Below are 20,211 nucleotides of genomic sequence, written 5' to 3' on the forward strand. Positions count from 1 at the left end.
CTGCATTGCAGAAACATTTTCTTTTTTGGCTAATTTTTTTCAGAGATTTTTTTCTGGATTCCAAAGGGAGAATAATAAATCCTCAGGAAGAAAGATAAATATTTTTGGATATTTACATTAAATAGAATTGAGAAAGGGCAGCTAGGTGGTGCAGTGGATAGAGCGCAGGCCCTGGAGTCAGGAGGACCTGAGTTCAAATTTGGCTTCAGTCACTAACTACCTAGCTGTGCAACCTTGGGCAAGTCACTTAACCCCGTTTCCTTGCCAAAAAAAAAATAGGATTGAGAAGAAAAATCTTATATTTTGTCCTAAAATGACTTATCAAACAAACCCCTTGCCTTTCCCAGGGCTTAAAATTAAGGTGAATGTCATGTTAGATAATGATTTCTTCTCTTTTATTTGTTTTCAGTTGATACACATTTTTATTCTTTCCCTCACACCTCTCTGCTAGAGGAAATTTAAAAAGTTAAAAAGAAAACCAAAAATCCTTGTAATAAATATGCATAGTCAAACAATTTCTCACATTTACCTTGTTTAAAAATATGTCACATTTTGCATATTTAACTGGTACAATGTTTCTTCATCAGTTTTCTGGAATCATGATTGGTCTTTGTATTGATCAGTTTTTTCAGTCTTTCAGAATTGCTCATACTGTTTTTAAGAATAAATTGTTCTCCCAATTCTGTTTACTTCATCCATTATCAATTCATTTAAGACTTGTCAAGTTTTCTTAAAACCATCTCATTCATCATTTCTTACAGCCAAACAGTATTCTATTACATTTATATTCATAATTTGTTCTGCCATTCTCCAGTTGATGCTACCACAAAAAAGAGTTGCCATAAATATTTTTGTACATATTGGACCATTTATTTTTTCTTCTTTCTCTTTGAGGTCAAATATAGCCCTTGTTATTGTGATATAAGTGTATCTCATGGTGTGTGCAGGTTATTAATTTTTTGAGCATAGTTCGAAATTGCTTCCTAAAATGGTTGGACTGATATATACTACTTCATCAGTGAATTCATGTACCTGCTTTCCTGTAGCCACTCCAACATTTGACATTTAAAATTTTTATCATCTTTGCCAATCTGATGTAGGATTATAGAGTTGCTTTAATTTTCATAACTCCAGTTATTAGTTATTTGGAAGTTTTTTTCATTTAGCTATTGATAGCTGCTATTCTCCCCCCCCCCCCGAAAACAGCAATGCTCCTTATAAATTTGAATTAATTCCTTTGTATATCTTGGGAATGAAACTTGTTAGAAATTTGCTACAAAGATTTTTTCCCCTTGCTTAACCAGTTTCCTTCTAGCCTAGTTGCATTGGTTTTGTTTGTGAAAACATTTTAAATTTTACTTAGTCAAAATTATCCAGTTTATCTTCTGGGATCCTTTCTGTCTCTTATTTGATCATGAATTTTTCCCCTATCCTTGATCCAATAGGTAGATGCTTTCTAACTTTGCTAATTTGTACAGGATGAGATCCTTTATAACTGTCATGTATATATTTAGAGTTTGTTTTGGTATGTGGCCAAAAGCTATTTCTAAGGAGAAATTTTAGAAGGATTGCAAGTTTTTTTCTCTCCAACTTTCTTTTTTTTGTTTATTTTTTGCTATAATTGTAATTAATGTTATTGAGGACCCCTCCAAATACATGACAGTATGGTAGTTATTGTAGAGATTGTCCAGCATAGAATGTTAATACCTTTTTTCAAAGAGTTTATAATCTGGAATAAAATAAATTCAAAGGATTTATAATCTGGAAAAAACCCTAAAAATAGGAAATCAATGTAATATGCATGTAAATAGTACATTTTGGTATAGAAAGCTTGTGAATGGAGTCTGGTACTCCCTCACTCCCATTTCATTAAAGACATTTTGAGGAAAATTACAAAGGTAGGATTGTAATGGAGTGGGATAGGTTGAGAATACTATAGAGGAGGGATTCTTAATCTGGGGGATGTGAACTTGCTTTTAAAATCTGTCTGTCTGTATATGTATGTATTTCAACATAATTGGTTTCATTTGCAATCTTATCTTTTATTTATGCATTTAAAAACATTATTCTCAGAAAGGGAGCCATACCCTTCACCAGACTTGCCAAAGGGATCTGTGACACAAAAATATTAAGAATTTCTGCTATAGAGCATGAAAGCTTAAAATTAGAAGCTAATATTTTTAGAGTTACAGGGCTTTGTAGGTTTTTCATTATTTTTCATTTTTCAACAAGTATTTGAATGGTATATGATATGAAAATCACTGTTGAAAATCCCAATTGAAATAGAGAATGCCATGATTAAATAAGAGACAATCACTGTCTTATTATCTTGTAGATCTTTTTTTATCTAAACAAAAAAAGGTAAGAAATGTACATAGCATATTGGGGTTTTTTATATCATAGTTATTAATGCCCAGAGTGATATACAAAGTGCTTGGGAGGTTCAGAAGAGGAAGAGACTACTTACAGTTGAGATGATCAACAAAGAATTCATGGAAGAGATAGAATTGAATTGGTCCTTGAAGGATGAATAGGATTTTAGTAGGTGGAGATGGGTAAGGAGAAGAAGTCATTCTAGGTGAAGATTGAAAAGTGTAAAAGTCAAAAACATAAGGTGTATTTGGAGAATGGTCAATAGTCTAGTTTAGGTAGAGTAAGAGAAATGTGTAATTTGGAGCAATTGGTAGTGGCAGGTAAGGCTGGGATGATAGGGTGAGGTTGGGTTATGACAAGCCTTGAATGCTAGCCAAGGTCTTCAGATTTTATTAACCAGACAATGGGGAACCCCTGGAGGCTTTTTAAAAAGAGAAGCCTTAGTTAAATTTGTCTTTCTCTTTTCTTGTAATCACATTACTTTTGCAGAAAAACCCGGACATTTGCTAACAACTAGGCAGCTATAATCAAATATATTGAACTCCTTTTAAGGTGGAAATCATTTTGTTTTTGTCTGTTTCCCTAATGCCATCCTTAATTCTCTGGTGTTTCATAATTATTTGTTGAATTGAATTGTAACTTGCAAGTTGGATTTGGAAACTTTCTACTAAATTTCTACTCTGAGGCCTCACATTTCTCTAAAACCCAGAACATGAGAATTTAACGTCAGAAGAAAGCTTGCAGATAGTTACAATCAGTTTCTAAAGTGTGGTGTTTTATTTTGTTTTGTCGTGGTGTTTGAAGTTACATATGCGAAAACGAGGCTATTCCTGTGCCATCCCATTGGGAGAATGTGAATACTGAAGAACCATATCAGGTAAGAGCAGAATTTCAGTGCTGAATACACACAATAAAAACTCAAAAGAATAAGTACATCTCTGAAATTATGCAAACCTCTTTTTCAGCTTATTCCTTTGCACAAGCAAACGAATGAATACAATGAAGTTGCAAATCTGTTTGGGAAAACAGTGGATAGCAACCGTATCAAAAGAATTCAGCGGATTCAGAACCTTGATTTGTGGGAGTTTTTTTGCAGGTGAGTTGATTTCTTAGCTAAATCCTCTTCTGAGCATATTAAGAGGCTACATGTTTTAAGGATATGAGAACATAAGTGCTTTAAATGCATTTCATTTTTTAAAACAGCATATATAATTACCTGTTATTTGGCTGTGTAACCTTGTTATCCTCTTCTTGTCCTTCTTGCTTAGTACGCACTTTGTATTTACCTAACAGTGGATAAAAGTTTGTTTCATTTTTAAAATAAGGTAAAACAAACCAACTGCTTGCAGCATCTTGTGTGAATATTATATGATGTGATACTAAAACTCCAGTAAGCATTTCTATCTTTGCAAATAACATTAGTATAATTAAAAACAAATCCATTGCATCTGAAATTTGGTATTAAAAAAAAGGAATTTGGACAATTAGATGGTGCAATTCATAAAGCCAGGTCCTGTAATCAGAAGTACCTGAGTTCAAATCCAACCTCAGACACTCAGACCTGGCCATGTGACCTTGGGCAAGTCACTTAACTCCATTGCCTTGCAGAAAATAAAGAAATTTTAGGACCATTGTGGCTTTGTTGATATGATTTTTATCTGTTTTTTTCCAATTAATTTTGTTTCAGCATTGAAGACAAACTAAATTTGTAACCAAACCAAGCAAATTCAGCTAAGTAAACCTTCTTGTAGAGTGTAGTCTTCCAATAGAGTTGAGCAAAAGAGCCTAAAAGAATGATTGCATGCAAACCTATATTTTTATATAGTTCACTCTTTTAAAAGAAGAGAAAGGTGTATTTTTTAACTTTAATAAGTTGGTACCAATTCTATCTACTAAATTTACCTTGAATTTTATTTAACAAGTTCTGTAATAATGGTAATCAATGGATGTATTGTTTATTTGGTTCTGCTTTCATTATGTACAATTTGATATGTCATCTTGTATTTCTTTGAATTATTCCTTAGGGCAAAATTCAAGCTACAATTCGTTCAACTATTCCCCCATCACTGCATGATTAATTTGTTTCTAGCTAATTTTTTAGACAAGTGGCATTATCATGCTACAAGCAAACAAGGTTATAAGTGGCAGAATCAACATAATTTTTCTTGTAATAATTCCAAATTGTTGAAAATAATCAACTGAGTGTTTGACTCAGTTTTCTGTGTAAAATTTAAAAAATTTTGGTATAAATTTTTGTTTTCTTTTGGAGAACATTCTAAATAATTTCCTTTTAGTTAATAAACTAAGATTTGAATTTGGGAGGGAAATAAACTGATTCTTGGTTACTGAAAGGCAGAAATGTTTTGAGGCTTAGAGATGTGTTGGAAGTAGCTCTTATAGATTTCTTAATATTCTTTTTCAGGTAAGGATAGAAGTCAAATATTGCAAATTACTTCATTCACTTTTGGGTAGCTCTGATTATTAGGAAGATTTATCTCTAGCCTAAATTTGTTTTTCTGTAGCTTCCACTCATTGCTCTTGGTTCTACCTTCTGGAACCAAATAGAACAAGTCTTATCTCTCCTTCACGTGAAAGCTTTCAATTATATGAAGAGAGCCACCATATCAGTTGCAGCTCAACAGTCAAATAATCTGGTTAATTTTATTATTTTCACACTAATGGTGTCTTAAATATAAAAAATTAGGATTTTGGGGTTGTTTTTGGTAAGACTTTCTTAGTATCAGTATTTTTGCAATGAAATTTGACTTGTAAGAACTTGGGTGTGGATTTGCTTCTGGTTGGTAAGTATACAAGCAAATTCCCACATACCTAAGATGACCTGAATTGATGTAAATCACAGGACTCTATATGAAAAAAGTCATTTTCTAATTTGTTTTCCATACCAATTTTCCTTTTTTATGTGACAATAGCTGACCATACCAGCAGTTTTAGATACCAGTAGTTTTAGATATTTACTCAACTTTTGATTACTTGTATGATGGATTTCAAAGTCTTTTTCCCTTTCTACTTTATATTCTTTGTGGATAAGTTAAAGAAATGTTTGTGTAAGATGAGCTAATGAATCCTTAATTCAAACTTAGTTAAGTCTTATGAAATACATACTCTGATCAGATCCATTTTATATAATTTGAGTGTTTTATGGTCACCATGGCTAAAAAAAAATCATCATCTTGTAGCCAACCATATGATAGAAGACTTTTCCATACTTGATAGGCAGATTCTCAGATAACAAATATGTTTTCAATCTCAGAACCCTTAATCACAATCTTTTCAATTTGGTGAAACCTAGGCTCATATTTCACTGGTATATCCTCTGTCATTTTGTTGACACCAGAAGAAAACTCTTGAAAATGATTTGACAATTCAGCACATTAAGTGGCTGCTAGGTCCAAGGCATCATGCCTTGTACTGGGGATCCAAATAGATAAAGTAACAGTACTGTCAACCTTGTCTTACATTCTCATTAACTTATTCTCCTAGCAACCCTTTTATTCAGTTCTTCCCCCATTGTTTAAAAAAATGAAAAACACTTAACATCCCATCAAATAGTCTCTTCATAGATAAACAGAAAGAAGCAGTATAATTCCTTGGCTCTTACTAACTTTTTGTCCCCTTGTATTCTGAATATGGACTTTTCCTGTAGGCTGAATTTACTCTCTCCAAGGCTCTCAGTTAGCAGGAAGGAGTTAATAGAAGAAAAGAGGTCAAACAAAAGGAAAATGGCCAAGAGTAGAATTTTTAGATCCTCCTACCCTCACCTCAGGTTTCGACTCCACAGCATCTCTTCCACATTGAAACCTGCATCATTGACATTCAGTGCATGTGTCTCCATGATACTGGGGTCATAGCTAGAGCTAGAGCTAGAGTAGAAGGGAACCTTCTAGTCATATAGGTCCCTCTCCATTTGACAGTTGAAAAAACTGAAGTCCAGAAAATTGCCCTGGGTGGTGAGTGGCAGAGTGAGGATTCAGTGTCAGGTGACAAATCTAGCTGTCTTTCCAGTACAACATACTGTCAAAGGCAAGTGCCACACACTGGGAAGACAAAGATGAAAGAGTCCTCAAGCACTTCAGAATCTAACATACAGAAACAATGATCATATAAATTAGAGTGAGGTAAGCTTAAAGAGGAGCCTGACTTTGACTGTCCTACTTAGAGTTAATCTGAGAAATGCCAGAAGATGGGGAATTTGCTCTCTGACTCTCAAAGAAAGGGAAAAGGTGGATTCTGGAAATTACTGGACAGCTTTGGACAGAGTGCTGGGTCGGAGTTCAGAGGTCTGAACTCTAAATCTGACCTCAGATATTTACCAACAGTGTGATCCTGGGCAAGTCACTTCATCTCTTTCTGCCTCAACTTCCTTAATTGCCAAATGGTGATAATAACAGCACCCATTTCCCAGGACTGTTGTGAGGATCAAATGAGATTATATAATAGATTTAGCTATTTTCTATAGTATTCACTTGGGGGGGGAGTACACAGATAAGTATTTTACATATATAAATTTACATCTCTACATAAATAATGCATGTATGCTCAGCTATACATGTCATATAGTATGTGTTTTTATATGTAAGCTTAAAACTGAAGTGAGACTTTGGCACTATTTGTTTATACATTTTAGAGATATTGTCTATATACATTTTAGAGACATAATGTGTATTGACACATGGATCCATAGAGACAAACACACACACACACACACACACACACACACACACACACACACACACATGAGAGCAAACTTCTTCCCTCATCTGCTTTTACTTTTAATGCTTTCTTGATCACCAGAAAAATACTTTATTACTATACCTCTGATCAGGAAGCTGTCATCCCTTTAGTTTAAGCTGTGGTCTAGAAGTCCACATTCCATTCTCAGACACCACCTTCACAAATCAACTTTTAATTTATGCCTATCTTCTTTTTAATGGATACCAAAGCAGTGAAAACACAACTTGTGACCCTATTTTATTCAACTTATTAGCTAAGACATCATAAACCTTGTCAGTCTTTGTGGGTTTCTTTTGGAAATATAATTTTTACCTCTGTATATATCAAGAAAAATGTGTAGTTTTCATCAAGTTTGATAAGTCTATGAGTTCTTTGGTATGTCTTCTTTGCTTACAAATCTTTTGTTTTGTTGTGGTGATATAACTGCTTCCTGAACCCCTTGGATAGCTTTCTACTTGATGTGTTCTTTCTCAGAGCATACAACCTCGCATTACTCTCCTTTTCTCCTTTTCTTCACTCTAGCATTATTCTACTTTCCAATCTCCAAACATGGACCAAATCTCCACTCTTATCCTCGTATACTTTTTTTTCTCTTCATGGAAGCCTCTTTTTCTTTTAGAAAATTTCATTCTTACTCAAAACCTGGTTGTGGAAGATATTCTTCAAAACCTTACCTTTTCCTTCAGGAAGGAGATCACCTACATTCAGAACACAGACAATAGTTGCTCCACTGTGTCAGATATACAAACAGCATACACTTGATACAAGTCCCTGCATGATTTCCCTCTCTGACCAAACAAACTTGTTTTTTTCCTTTTCACTAAAAAAAAAACTTGACATTTATACACTTAGCATTTAGTGTATAAAACTAAGTTCCCTGTACTGCTAGCTCATCTAGGAACTTTGAGGCCTTTCTCTCTGAAATAGCCTGCTAGCTCCTATATTCCCTTTCTCTGGAATATCCTACCACAAGGCCTGCTTCCCTTCCCCCACTGGGAAACTCCTCTTGAAGCCTCCATTCTGTGTAGAAGTTGGGGTTGACCTCCTTCATTCTCCTGGTCTCTTTCTGAGGGCCCTTCCCAAATACCTTTCTTTCTCTCTCTCACACTCAACACTTTTCAGCTTCTTTTTTGCATGTGTCTTACCCCATGCTTTTTGTCTGTATTTGTGCCCTTAGACCATAGCACCTAGTCTTGTACTCTCTATCCTTCCTTCTTGGCCTTTCTTTCAAATTTTCCTCAGCTTCACTGAAATTTTCCCTTCTGAAAACCAGTCTCTTATCTATTTTGCTATTCCACATTCTGCCAAATCACCTATACAATTCCCTTTGCTTTACTGACCTCAAGTACTTTTTCCTTTTCTTATGCTTATTGGAATTAAAAATAAGGAACATTTTTACTCCATTTAAAGAAAGACTTCCTGATAGTTAAAATGATCTGCAATGGAATAAACTATCTTGCAAAACTAACATATGAACAAATAGTTCTTTACAGTTCTTTACAGATTAAATTGCTTCTAAGACAAGGGATCACAATTAAAACACTCTGTGGTTTCATATCATACTCCCCAAATTAGCAAATATAACAAAAGTTGATGACAATTGTAAGAATGACTGTGGGAAGATAGGCATACTAATAAACTGTTGCATCTATAGATTAGCCCTAACCTTTTGTAAATCAGTTAGAATTATTCAGGAAAAAAGCAAAGAAAATGACCATATCCTTTGACCAAGAGGGTCTACAGCTAGGCATATACTCCACAGAGGTCAAAGTTAAATAAAAGATTTTCTATTTGTGAATTTTTTTAATATCAGAAAGTCTCATGATAGCTAAATACTCCTATTCAACAAGGAATGATTAGGTACATTGTAATGCATGAATGTAATAAAATAAATTACAAATATGAAGAATTAAAAGAAAGATAGGGAGAATTATATAAACTATTTTGAAGTGAAGGAAGCAGAACTAGGCAAAAAATATATAAAATTATTAAAACATTCTAAACAGAAGGAATAACAAAATGAAACTAAAGAAAGTATAAATACAATGTCATGCTCAGTCCTAGAGAAGTGAGAAAAGACATGCATCATTGATATAGAATGTGGTATCAGATATGCAGCCTGAAGTCCAAATGTAGCCTACAACATTCCCAAGTGTGATCTGAACCATGTTAAAATGTAATTGGGGGGTGGCTAGGTAAGGCAGTGGATAGAGCGCTGGCCCTGGAGTCAGGAGTACCTCAGTTCAAATGGGGCCTCAGACACTTAATAATTGCTTAGCTGTGTGGCCTTGGGCAAGCTACTTAACCCCATTTGCCTTGATAAAACATTAAAAAAAAATAAAAATGTAATTGGGAGGGAAGGGGGTGGGGCAGCTAAGTGACACAGTATATGGAGTATGACCCTGGAATCAGGATGACCTGAATTAAAATCCAGCCTCTGACATTTCATACTAGCTGTGTGACCTTGGTCAAGTCCCATTATTCCACAAAACCAAAAAATGTAATTGAGAAATATTTAAAAAATAAATTAACTCCAGCAAAACATAAATAATCTTAATTTGTGGTTTTATGAACTGATATGTACCTGCAGAGATCTTTATATATGGGTTAGAGGTCCCCATTTCTATTTGATTTTGATACCACTAGGACAGAACTTTGAAGATACTGTCAGATGTAGTAGATGTGTTTATTGGTTTTGCTAAACTTTTTTCTTTCCATTTTAATTATAGTCACAAGGGTTGCAGGGAGGGACGTATTCATATTCATATACAAATATGAAAAACAAAAGACATAAATAAAATGAAAAAAGAGTTGACCTGCATTGTCAAGGAGATTGTTCTAGAGCAGTGGGGTCAACCTCGAATAGGATTTAGGTCCATTAATCCATATGTAAGCATCTCTGTGGGCTATATATAGATTTAGTTTTACATAATGTAATATTTTCTATGCTTCTTGCATTTTTATTTACTTTGTTAAATATTCCCCAAATATGTTTCATTTGATTCAGACTTCACTCAGAAATGTTGTAGGACTGCATGTTTGTTACCTTTGTTCTAAAAGTCTTCTCACAAAATTCTGTGCTTCTTACTTCATAGAATCATAATGTGTAGCTTTTTTTAATAAAGAAAAACAGCTAAACTGAACTCAGACTAATGGAGACTGACATTTAAAGTTATTGAAAGTTATTGTATTTGTAAGTATTCCTATCATAGATATTAGATGTAGCAAAGCAAAACTTTACTTTGAGCAGTAACCATTTTTCTGTATGAAATATTCTATCTTAGGAGCATGCAAGGGTATATAATTTTTATGTTATTTCTTATGTGGCTAAGAGGGGCATAAACATTTGCTTAAATACTGTCTGTTTATAAGTTGTATTAAAAACATGGCCTTCAGTTTCATTTCTTTTACATTTTTCTATTAAGTTTTGCTTGTTAAGAAAAATCACTTAAATATTATCTGTATTATGCTTTTATTTGGTGGGCTCTTTTTTGTTGTTTCATACTTTTAGGAAAAAAGCTCAGCTCAAAAAGAAGAGGGGTGTGCCTAAGATTAATGAACAAATGCTGTTCCATGGTACCAGCAGTGAATTTGTAGAAGCAATCTGTATCCACAATTTTGACTGGAGGATAAATGGTATCCATGCTGCTGTTTTTGGAAAAGGTAATTATCTAACTATCAAGATTCCATTTACATTTTAGAACCGAAAAGGGAGACAATCTTATTCAATTTTACATTGTAACCAATTGTTTTGTTTTAATATTAAACAAAATAATGTTTATAAACACTTCACATACCTTAAACTACTTTATAAATATCAGCCATTGCTATTTTTATTAAAGGTTTTGGTTTTCATTTAATTCAAAGTAACAGTTTTGAGCACCGAGTTCTGCCCAGAAGCCTATGGTTTTATCTTAGAAACATTAGTAAAGGGGCAGCTAGGTGGCGTAGTGGATAAAGCACTGGCCCTGGAGTCAGGAGTACCTGGGTTCAAATCCGGTCTCAGACACTTAATAATGACCTAGCTGTGTGGCCTTGGGCAAGCCACTTAACCCCATTTGCCTTGCAAAAACCTAAAACAAACAAACAAAAAAAATTAGTAAAGTATACAGAAATTATTTGCAATATGTATGAATTAGAAGAAAAACTTGAATTCCTTCACCTGATCCAGAAACTATTCTGATTCTTAATACTAGGAATATTCTGATATTCTATTCATTGTATTGAAAATAATCAATGAAAAGTATTTATTGATCAAGTATAACATGATTTTGTATTTATACTCAACACAGTACAAATAGATAGTTTTATATGCTAAACCAGGCAGCATTTAGTATAAAGTATATAACAATTTACACAAATTTAGAGGCAAATGAAACATGTACATTCTACATAAGCATAAATGTAAATGTTACAGGAAGAGAATTTGGAACAAAATAAATGATTTGTATGATGGTAAGGAATATAGATAAATGTCAGGAAGCAATGATTTCTTCCCTTTCATTTAATTTTGAAAGTCTGACTTCTCCCAGGTATGCAACTAAGTCAATAAGAGATGAGGAGAAAAAATAAGAACTTGACAGTAGCATTTCTGATCTTTTATTTCTTAATTCTGATTATGTGATATATCTTTTTAGGTGAAAAAGATTGTGAGTTTTAGTGGTTTGCATGAGTCAACAGAGACCAAAGAATTCCCTCAAGCCTCATGCTATTCTAGACTACAATAAAGAGAACCATTCTGTCCAGAAGCAATTTTCCACTGTCTTCCTCTTTGTTCTGACCATATTTAGAGTATAGTTTTCAGTTTTGAGCATCATGTTTTAAGGACAGGTTGGTATGTGTCCAGCGGAGTATGACAAGAGTGAATAGAGGATTAGAGAGCTGTTCTTGTGAGGTTTAGTTAAAAGACTTGAGAATATTTTGTTTGGATAAGGTTTAAGGAGTTCTTGAATATTTGAAAGGTTATATGAAGAAGAGAGAGCAGAGAGGGCAGAACCTAGGAGCATTGAACAAATGTTGAATGAGGCATACTGACCATGCCACTCTCTTCCAGAATATTTCCAAATGTCATCTCACTTGACTTTAAAGTCCTGCACAGTCAGGTCCAGCTGACATTTTCAGGCTTATTTAAGACTTTTCTACTCCTGTGTTCTGGTCCAATTGGCTTACTTGCTATTCCAGAACTTGTATTCTACCCATTGCCTCCATTGAGGTTGTTCTTAATGACTGAACTTCACTCCTTTCCTGTCTCTGACTTTACAAATCCTTAGCTTTCTTTATGGGGCAAATAGGTAGTACAGTAGATAGAATATCAGGCCTAGAATCAGGAGGACCTGAGTTTAAATCTGGCCCTCAGTTTCCTCATCTGTATAATGAGCTGGAGAAGGAAATGGTAAACTACTCCAGAAAAATGCCAAGAAAATGTCAAATGGCATCATAAAGAATTGAATATACCTGAACATCAAAAATGACAAATTTTCTTTATGAATCAGCTCAAGTGCTACCTCCTATGGGAAACCTTTTTTGATTCCCCTATTTTGTAGTGCTTTCACTCCTCTCAAATAATCTTTTTCTTGTGTCTAATTATAAGTAACTTCAGTGGAATGTAAGGTTCTTGGGGGAAAATGACTTTGTTGTTTTTGTTGTTTTATTCCTAGTGTCCAAGACAGTGCCTTTTATATGGTAGGTTTATTGATAGACATTGATTTAATTTCAATGTTAGGAAAAATTCTAATAATTAAAAATGTCCCAAAGTGGAATTTGGAGTAAGAATTCTTCCTCTTTAAACAGCAACTGAATAATCAAATGTCAATGTAATTTTAGATGAGGATTGCCTGCATGACCTTGGACAAGTCACCATACCACCTCTAATATTTTTCGTTGAATTAGATGATCTCAAAACCTTTTCAACTCTTTTTGTTTTTTGTTTTTGTGATTCTTCTTCATATATGGTGTAATGATCTCTTAGATCATTTCCATCTGTGGAATTATGCAAAGATAATTAGTTGCAAAGAATCCAGTTAAAATCAGGAAGATTTTTAGAGTTCCTAGATGTGTAAAATCTGATGAAGAAAGGAAAAAACAATTCACAGAGTTCATTCCATTTGCTTAACAATAAGGGTCAAAAGATAATACCAATGCTATATCAGGGGCTTCAAAAATTCTAAAAGTTTTTCAAGATGACATCTTAGCAATATTGTTTTTTCATACCCACTTTATTAGAGGATCCTACTTCTTGTTATCAGAGGTGACTGGGAGAAGAATGTGTGTGTACAGTGTGTGTGTGTGTGTGTGTGTGTGTGTGTATAGGTATGAGAGGGAAAAAAGATACAAGGAGAGAGGAGAGACAGAGACAGAGACAGAGACAGAGGGACAGAGACACCTATAAGACAGGAAGAGATAGACAGAGACAGACAGAGAATGCGAGTATGTTAAGTGTTCACCATGTGTCAAGCTCTGCCAGCTGTAAGAACGCTATTCCCTGCCCTTAAGAAGCTTACATTCTAATGTGGGAAGACTGGCCAAAAAGAGGAGCTGAAAAGCAGGAAGGGAGGAGATTCAGGGAAGACCTGGGTCCAGCAAGATTCGAGCCAGAGCACCATAGTTGAAGACCAGGGTTCCAGGGAGGAGACTGTACAGGTAATGGACCTGCCATCAAGTGGAGAAAGAAAGGAAGTGCTATAATTGTCTTGTAAATATGAATTATTATTTCTTCAGCAGTATTGATTTTTTGAAATTATTTTAGCAAGTAGTGTAGTGAATAGAGAACTGTTCCTGGAATCAGGAAGCCCTGAGTTCAAATTAGGTGGTCAAATTGACCCAGGCAAGACATTTTACCTCTGTCTGCTTCAGTTTCTTCATATATAAAATGAGGACAATAATACCATCAACATCCCAGAGTTATTCTGAGGATTAAAGGAGATAATATTTGTGAAACCCTTTGCAAACCTTAATGGCTAAGGAAATACCAAGATTCTTTTTTTTGTCAAGTACAAAAATCTTTTTATTGATAGACCCACTTTTGAGTTCATAGGACCATAGATTGAGTATTAAAAGGAACTTTGGGGGTACCTAATTCAACTGCCTCATTTTACAATGAGAACAAGAGGCCCTGGGAAATAAAATGACTCACCTGAGGTGACAGTGTTATTAAACCCTGTCCTAGTCTCTCTTGAGCACGGCACAGGAGGGCCCCATGTTGTTGGGTCCCCAGCAGGTGGTGGAAGGCCCAGGCCAGGGAGAGCAGGAGAAGCAGGAAGTTTAGGCTCAATAGAGAAACAGCTTTGGATTTTGCCTGTAACACATCACAGCATCACAACTCCAAGAAAAGGATTTTAACCCCCCCCGCCACACACAAACCCTCAAACCATAGTTACCTCATTTGTGAAATGGTAATAGTAATAATTGTACAACCTGCCTAATATGACTGCTGTGGGGATCCAGGAGATAATGCTGGTATAAAGCTTTGCAAACCTTAAAGTGCTTGGATAAATATCATTATTTTCATCCCTGGCATATGGCTACATATGGAAAGATTTACAAATAACAAGATCCAACATCTACATTCAGTTTGTTTTACTGTATATTTTACTCCCTTGAAAATCAGAGGGTTTTTCCTTATGTATAATCAGTCTATAGAATAATGATGACTTTTTTGTCCTTTTCCCTCAAGGGACCTATTTTGCCAGAGATGCCGCATACTCCAGTCGCTTCTGCAAAGACGACATGAAGCACGGCTCTACTTTCCAGATTCATGGTGTCAACTTGCAGCAGCGACACTTATTCAGAACCTACAAATCCATGTTTCTTGCGCGAGTGTTAATTGGAGATTACATAAATGGAGACTCCAAATACATGCGTCCTCCTTCCAAAGATGGAAGCTTTGTGAATTTATATGACAGCTGTGTAGATAACACCTGGAATCCAAAGATCTTTGTTGTTTTTGATGCCAATCAGATCTATCCTGAGTATTTAATAGAATTCCACTGATCTGTTGTCTTAGTGGTGATTATGGATGGGTTTTGCTTCTGTGTAAAAGGAATTGATATATCTGTTATACAGTCCCTAAATGTTTAGTATTCTGACCAACTTTTGAATCAGATGTGAAGAGTGGCTTCTACCTTAAAGATGCACTGGGCCTTATGTATTTCTTTCAAAGGACTAGTTAGGAACTAAACGATACTGTTGCCTTTTAAGAAATAAGGTAGCAAAGCTAATTCAGATCTGAAATAATAACTTCACTTAACATAAGCATTCAAAAGTTTTGAAAGTTTACTTGTCTGTTAACAGAATGTGGTTTTTCAATTTAAAGGCTAAACAATTCCTATATCAAGTCTTTGGGAGAAATACAAATCTTGGCATAAATGTACTGTGCTGTAAACTTTTGTAAGAATTTCCCCTTTTTAATGTAACTCTCATGTTGTGCTGCTTTGTGTGCTTTCTGGAGAGTGAAATTTCAAACTCTGTAGATTAAACAGATGAGAAATAGCCACAGTGCTATCACAGGAGCTGATAGGATAAAGCCAAGGTACAGTACCCTACTGTTTCAGATGTCCTTGGGAAAGCATGCTGCAAGGCCCAGACTTGCTTACATCATTCAGTGTTCTCTTCTCCAGCTGAAATGACAAAGACTATAGGCCATGGCACCTGTAGTCCATTCACAGTTCCTCTGGAGCTGTCTGCACCAAATCCTGCTGCACAAGGTGTATATCCTGTTCTGAAAAGTGTGACTTTTTAATTTATTGCTCTGAATCCCCTTTTCCTGTTTGTTTCTTGGAGTGTCTTCTGTGAACTTCTGAGATTTATATCTCTTTCCTATTCCCCTGTGATTTACGTAACTTAGTTATATTTCGATTCTGTGTGTCTCCATGTTGTATTAATACAAAGTTTGTAGCACTTTGGAAGGTTTGCTATGTACTTGTAAGTAGCAGTGGACAATCTTTTGAAAACTTAGGTATAATTCACAAATCCACTTTATGGAGGCCTTTTCTACATTCCATCTATTTTGATATTTCATTATAAGGAGGAGCTGGTGCCAAACTTTTCCTTGAAAACTTTTCTCAGCTTCTATAAACACTCTGAGGGGTTGTTGTTTCTACATTAGTTAGCATCATTAGACATTTCCAGACTGAGGTTAAAACCAATTTCCCAGTGAGATCTAGTCTATGGTCTGTCCCATTGTCATAAGTGTGGGCTGGTAAGGTAGCTAGAAATGAAATGTGTGAAGAAAAAGATTAGTGTTGACTGATCTTTAGGAATCATATTTTTCCTAAGTTTTTCTAATACTGACTGCATGTGTAAGCACTACCTAAAGGAAATACTACATATGGTACCAACTTCGAAATACTTGCTCAATGCAGCAAGGCTTTCTTGCCTCAAACTTCTAGACCAATCAGCCTATATAGATGAAATTAGCAAAGAATTATAAAGGTGATTGTGATAGAGGGAAATATTGAAGGAGCAAACTATAAATGAATACAGAGATCATTGGGCAGTCATTCTGCATTGACAAGGTAATGGTTAGTTGAGGGAAGGGAGGAACAATATTACTGACATTAGGAATTCAGGGTAAGGTTGTTTTGCAAAATGAGCAGTAATTTGTACCTTGAAAAAATTTTATTTTTCTCTCTCCAGCAAGGTATATCATTTTTCAACCTTAGGATGAATGTTTTTCCCATTGCTTCCATGACTATCATAATGGAGTAAATAAGGTGGAAGTTTGAGGTCTCCTTTTTGAAAATTGTGTTCAAATCCAGGTTATCTGTGGGATCCCAACAAAGCATTGTATAGTTACCCCAAGCTTCACCAGTTGAGTTATATATAGTAACTTTTTTCAAAAGAAAGTAAGAAAAGATATGTTGAATCTTGCCTAAATTTGCTGAGAACAATACTGCTAACATTTGTTCATTGATACATTCTGTTTTGATATGACATATATTTCCTAATAAACATCCAGCCCTTACTACAAAGTACATTCCTCAAGGCAAGCTATCCAGGACAGTATAAGCCTAATAGCAAAATTATGTGATAGCACATGATAATTTTCACATTTGTAGTTGTGAACAGACCCACTTAAGCCCAAGTACAGAATTGGAGGTTTTTACAAATGTTAATTCTTGGTGGTTTTCCCATCAAAAAGTTGCATTGGAAATGATCATCCACAATTGATAAATAATGTGATACCTGGACTCATCCATTCACTGTCCTTTTAGTGAAGAAAAGATTGTCCTAAGTTAACAGAATATTTTAAATGTACTTAGTTGAATGGTGTGAATTCTTGTTTTTTGTAATTTTTCCTTCTTGGAATGTGATGAGATAGAAAGCAAAAGTTTGTAGAAAAAAACATCATTTGATGAAGCTTTCAGTGATGAAATGAGCAGATTTTAAAAAAATGAGCACATTTCATGTTCAGAATGTAGATGTCACTAGAAAGGAATTTGAAGACATTTTGATAGACTAAATAAAGTGGTTTTACACACATTTATTGAAGCATTAATTATTCTTCAGTTATATATGTGTGCTGAATTTGTGACTAGGAATGTGTTGTCCCTTTCCTCATCATGCAATATGTCATCTAATTAGCTCAAACTTAATATGTTTACATGGTATTTTCAGCTTTTAGCTTTTACTTTCACCTTTAAAGGGAGGGAGGTACTTTAATCTTTATTTTGACCTATTATAAGCACCAATTCATCTCAAACAACTTGTGCAGAGAACTTTTCTCTTTGTCAAAACCCCCAAACAGATCCATCTCCGGGAGCCATTGTAGATGTGCTTTCATCCTACTACATAATCTTCCTTTTACCTGAGATAGTAGGAACATTCAAATAACCTTCTGGACATACCTATCATGTATATAGTACTTATTTTTAGCTCTGTTGGACCCTTATCATCTTTACACTATGATGCAGAATCAAAATTGGACATTTGTAGAGGATATGTTTTTCATAGATGAGAAAAATGAGACACAAAGAGATGTGGCGTATTCACCGACATAGGATTTTTTTTTAATTCATTGAAATCCTGTCTAAACCCTTTTAGCTAACTGGTAAGGTATAATATTCTCACTTGAACTTTTACTAGTTGTGGTATTTCTTCAAATTTGTCTAGGTAAGGGGTGGCTAGGTGGCACAGTAGATAGAGCACTGGTCCTGGAGTCAGGAATACCTGAGTTCAAATCCAGCCTCAGACAAGCCACTTAACCCTAATTTGCCTTGCAAAAACATAAAAACAAAATTGTCTCGTTATTTGGACTAATGGTGTTTACCAAACTTATCAGCTAGAAAGAAATTATTCAAATACCATAGAACCACAGTCAGAATCACACAAGATTCAGCAGCTTCCACTTTGAAGGAGTGAAAGGTTTGGAATATGATATTCTAGAAGGCAAAGGAGCTAGGTTTGCATCAAGAATAACCTGCCCAGCAAAACTGAATAATCCTTAAGGGAAAAAATGAATAATGAAAAAGGACTTTCTTGCATTCCTTATGAAGAGATCAAAGCTGAATAGAAATTTTGAATTTTAAAGACTTAAGAGATGCATAAAAAGATAAACATGAAAGAGAAATTCCTAGTGACTCAATAAGATTAAACTTTAACTTTATTACTATTAGGGCAGTTAGAAAGATTCACTATAGACCAAGGGCATAGAAGTAATTTGATTAAGTTGCTATGATTTTTTTAATGGATGAGCAAGGAAGAAGGATACTAGGAGCAAAGGGAGAAGGAAGAAAGAAAGAAATTGTCTCACCTATATGAAGCACGCAAGAAGAGTTTTTTCACTGGAGGGGAAAATGATGGGGAGGTAAATAATGCTTGATCTTCCCATCAGAAATGGGAAGAGGGAAAACTATACCTACTCCATTGAATAACAATGGGAGAAATAAACAGAAATATGATGGGAAGGGGATAAGAGAAAGGGAAGGGGTTAAAAAAAAGGTTGGGTGAATAAAGAAAGGGAGAAGCAAACCAGACTTTAGAGGAGGGACAAGATAAAAAGTGAGAGAATAATAAATAGAAGAAAATAGAAGGGAGGGAAATGCATAATTAGTAATCATAACATGCCCATAACATGGTAGCAAATAGAAAAATGTATTAGAAACCAGAATCCAACCAAATGTTATTTATAAGAAAAACACTTGAAATAGAGAAATACACAGATAGCTAAAATAAGGAATGGAACAGTCTAGAATGCTTCAATTGAAGTAAAGGTAGGGGAAGTAATCATGATCTCAGTCAAAACAAAAAATAAAAATAAATCTATTTATAAAAGATAGGCAGGGAAACTATCTGTGAGATCCAAAATTGTCCAATCTGCAAGAAAAGTTACTTGGAGGCAGAACTCCAAGCCAATAGTTTTTTATTAAAGGGTCCATAGTTCTCTCCCTCTCAAATCTGGTTCCATGGACCTTTTATTAATAGGGTTTAATACCAGGACACTCAAGAGAGGTAAAGCAAAAAACAAAAATCACATTCATTTATAGAACTTATTTTGAGGGCCAAAAAAAAAAAAATGATATATCAGCAAGGAGTTCATGAGTTGGGCAAAACACAGGATATCTACAGTAACTAATTGATCATAAGATGGATGTGATCCCCATGTTGGGCAAGAGGAACAGAGAGTTCAAGAGATATCAAAAACAAATTTTCATACCAAACCACCCACTCCTGGCATGGACATGAAATTTGAGCACAATAGGATGGAGATATCTTTTTCAGAATGCTTGTTTTGCACACGTGGATTTCATAACTGGTAAACAAGTAGTGAACACTGAATTAAAGTTTGAGGCCTACTATAAAAACCTATTATGAGAACCTATTTTATCTAATCCCTCTATGATTTTTGTAAAATATCAAACTGGTAAATGCTAATAGGAATATAGTAGGGGTCCAAATGAATCATTTCTCACACATCTTGCTATAAGGTTCCATAGATAATAAAATAAAATTGATACTAAACATTTATTCACCAAAGGGCATAGCATCTAAATTCTTTAGTGAAAAATTAAGTAAATTACAGGAGGAGACAGACAATAAAATTATACTGGTGGAAGGCCTCAACTTTCCCCTCAGAATTAGATAAATAAA

General features: G+C 34.7%; 1 protein-coding gene across 4 annotated transcripts in view; it reads left to right on the forward strand.

The window, feature by feature from the left end:
• PARP11 (poly(ADP-ribose) polymerase family member 11) overlaps window positions 1–17,599 on the forward strand; it is a 35,723-nt gene extending 18,124 nt beyond the window's left edge. For all 4 annotated transcript variants that reach the window (XM_074194625.1, XM_074194622.1, XM_074194621.1 and 1 more), the window contains exons 5-8: window positions 3,178–3,250; window positions 3,339–3,469; window positions 10,637–10,788; window positions 14,798–17,599. In XM_074194625.1, the coding sequence (XP_074050726.1) occupies window positions 3,178–3,250; window positions 3,339–3,469; window positions 10,637–10,788; window positions 14,798–15,114 (673 nt within the window). In that variant the 3' untranslated portion in view covers window positions 15,115–17,599. The remainder of the gene's footprint in view (window positions 1–3,177; window positions 3,251–3,338; window positions 3,470–10,636; window positions 10,789–14,797) is intronic.
• Window positions 17,600–20,211: the final 2,612 nt, after the last annotated feature.

Source organism: Macrotis lagotis, chromosome 7, assembly GCF_037893015.1.
Source record: "Macrotis lagotis isolate mMagLag1 chromosome 7, bilby.v1.9.chrom.fasta, whole genome shotgun sequence".
Classification (NCBI taxonomy): Eukaryota; Metazoa; Chordata; class Mammalia; order Peramelemorphia; family Peramelidae; genus Macrotis; species Macrotis lagotis.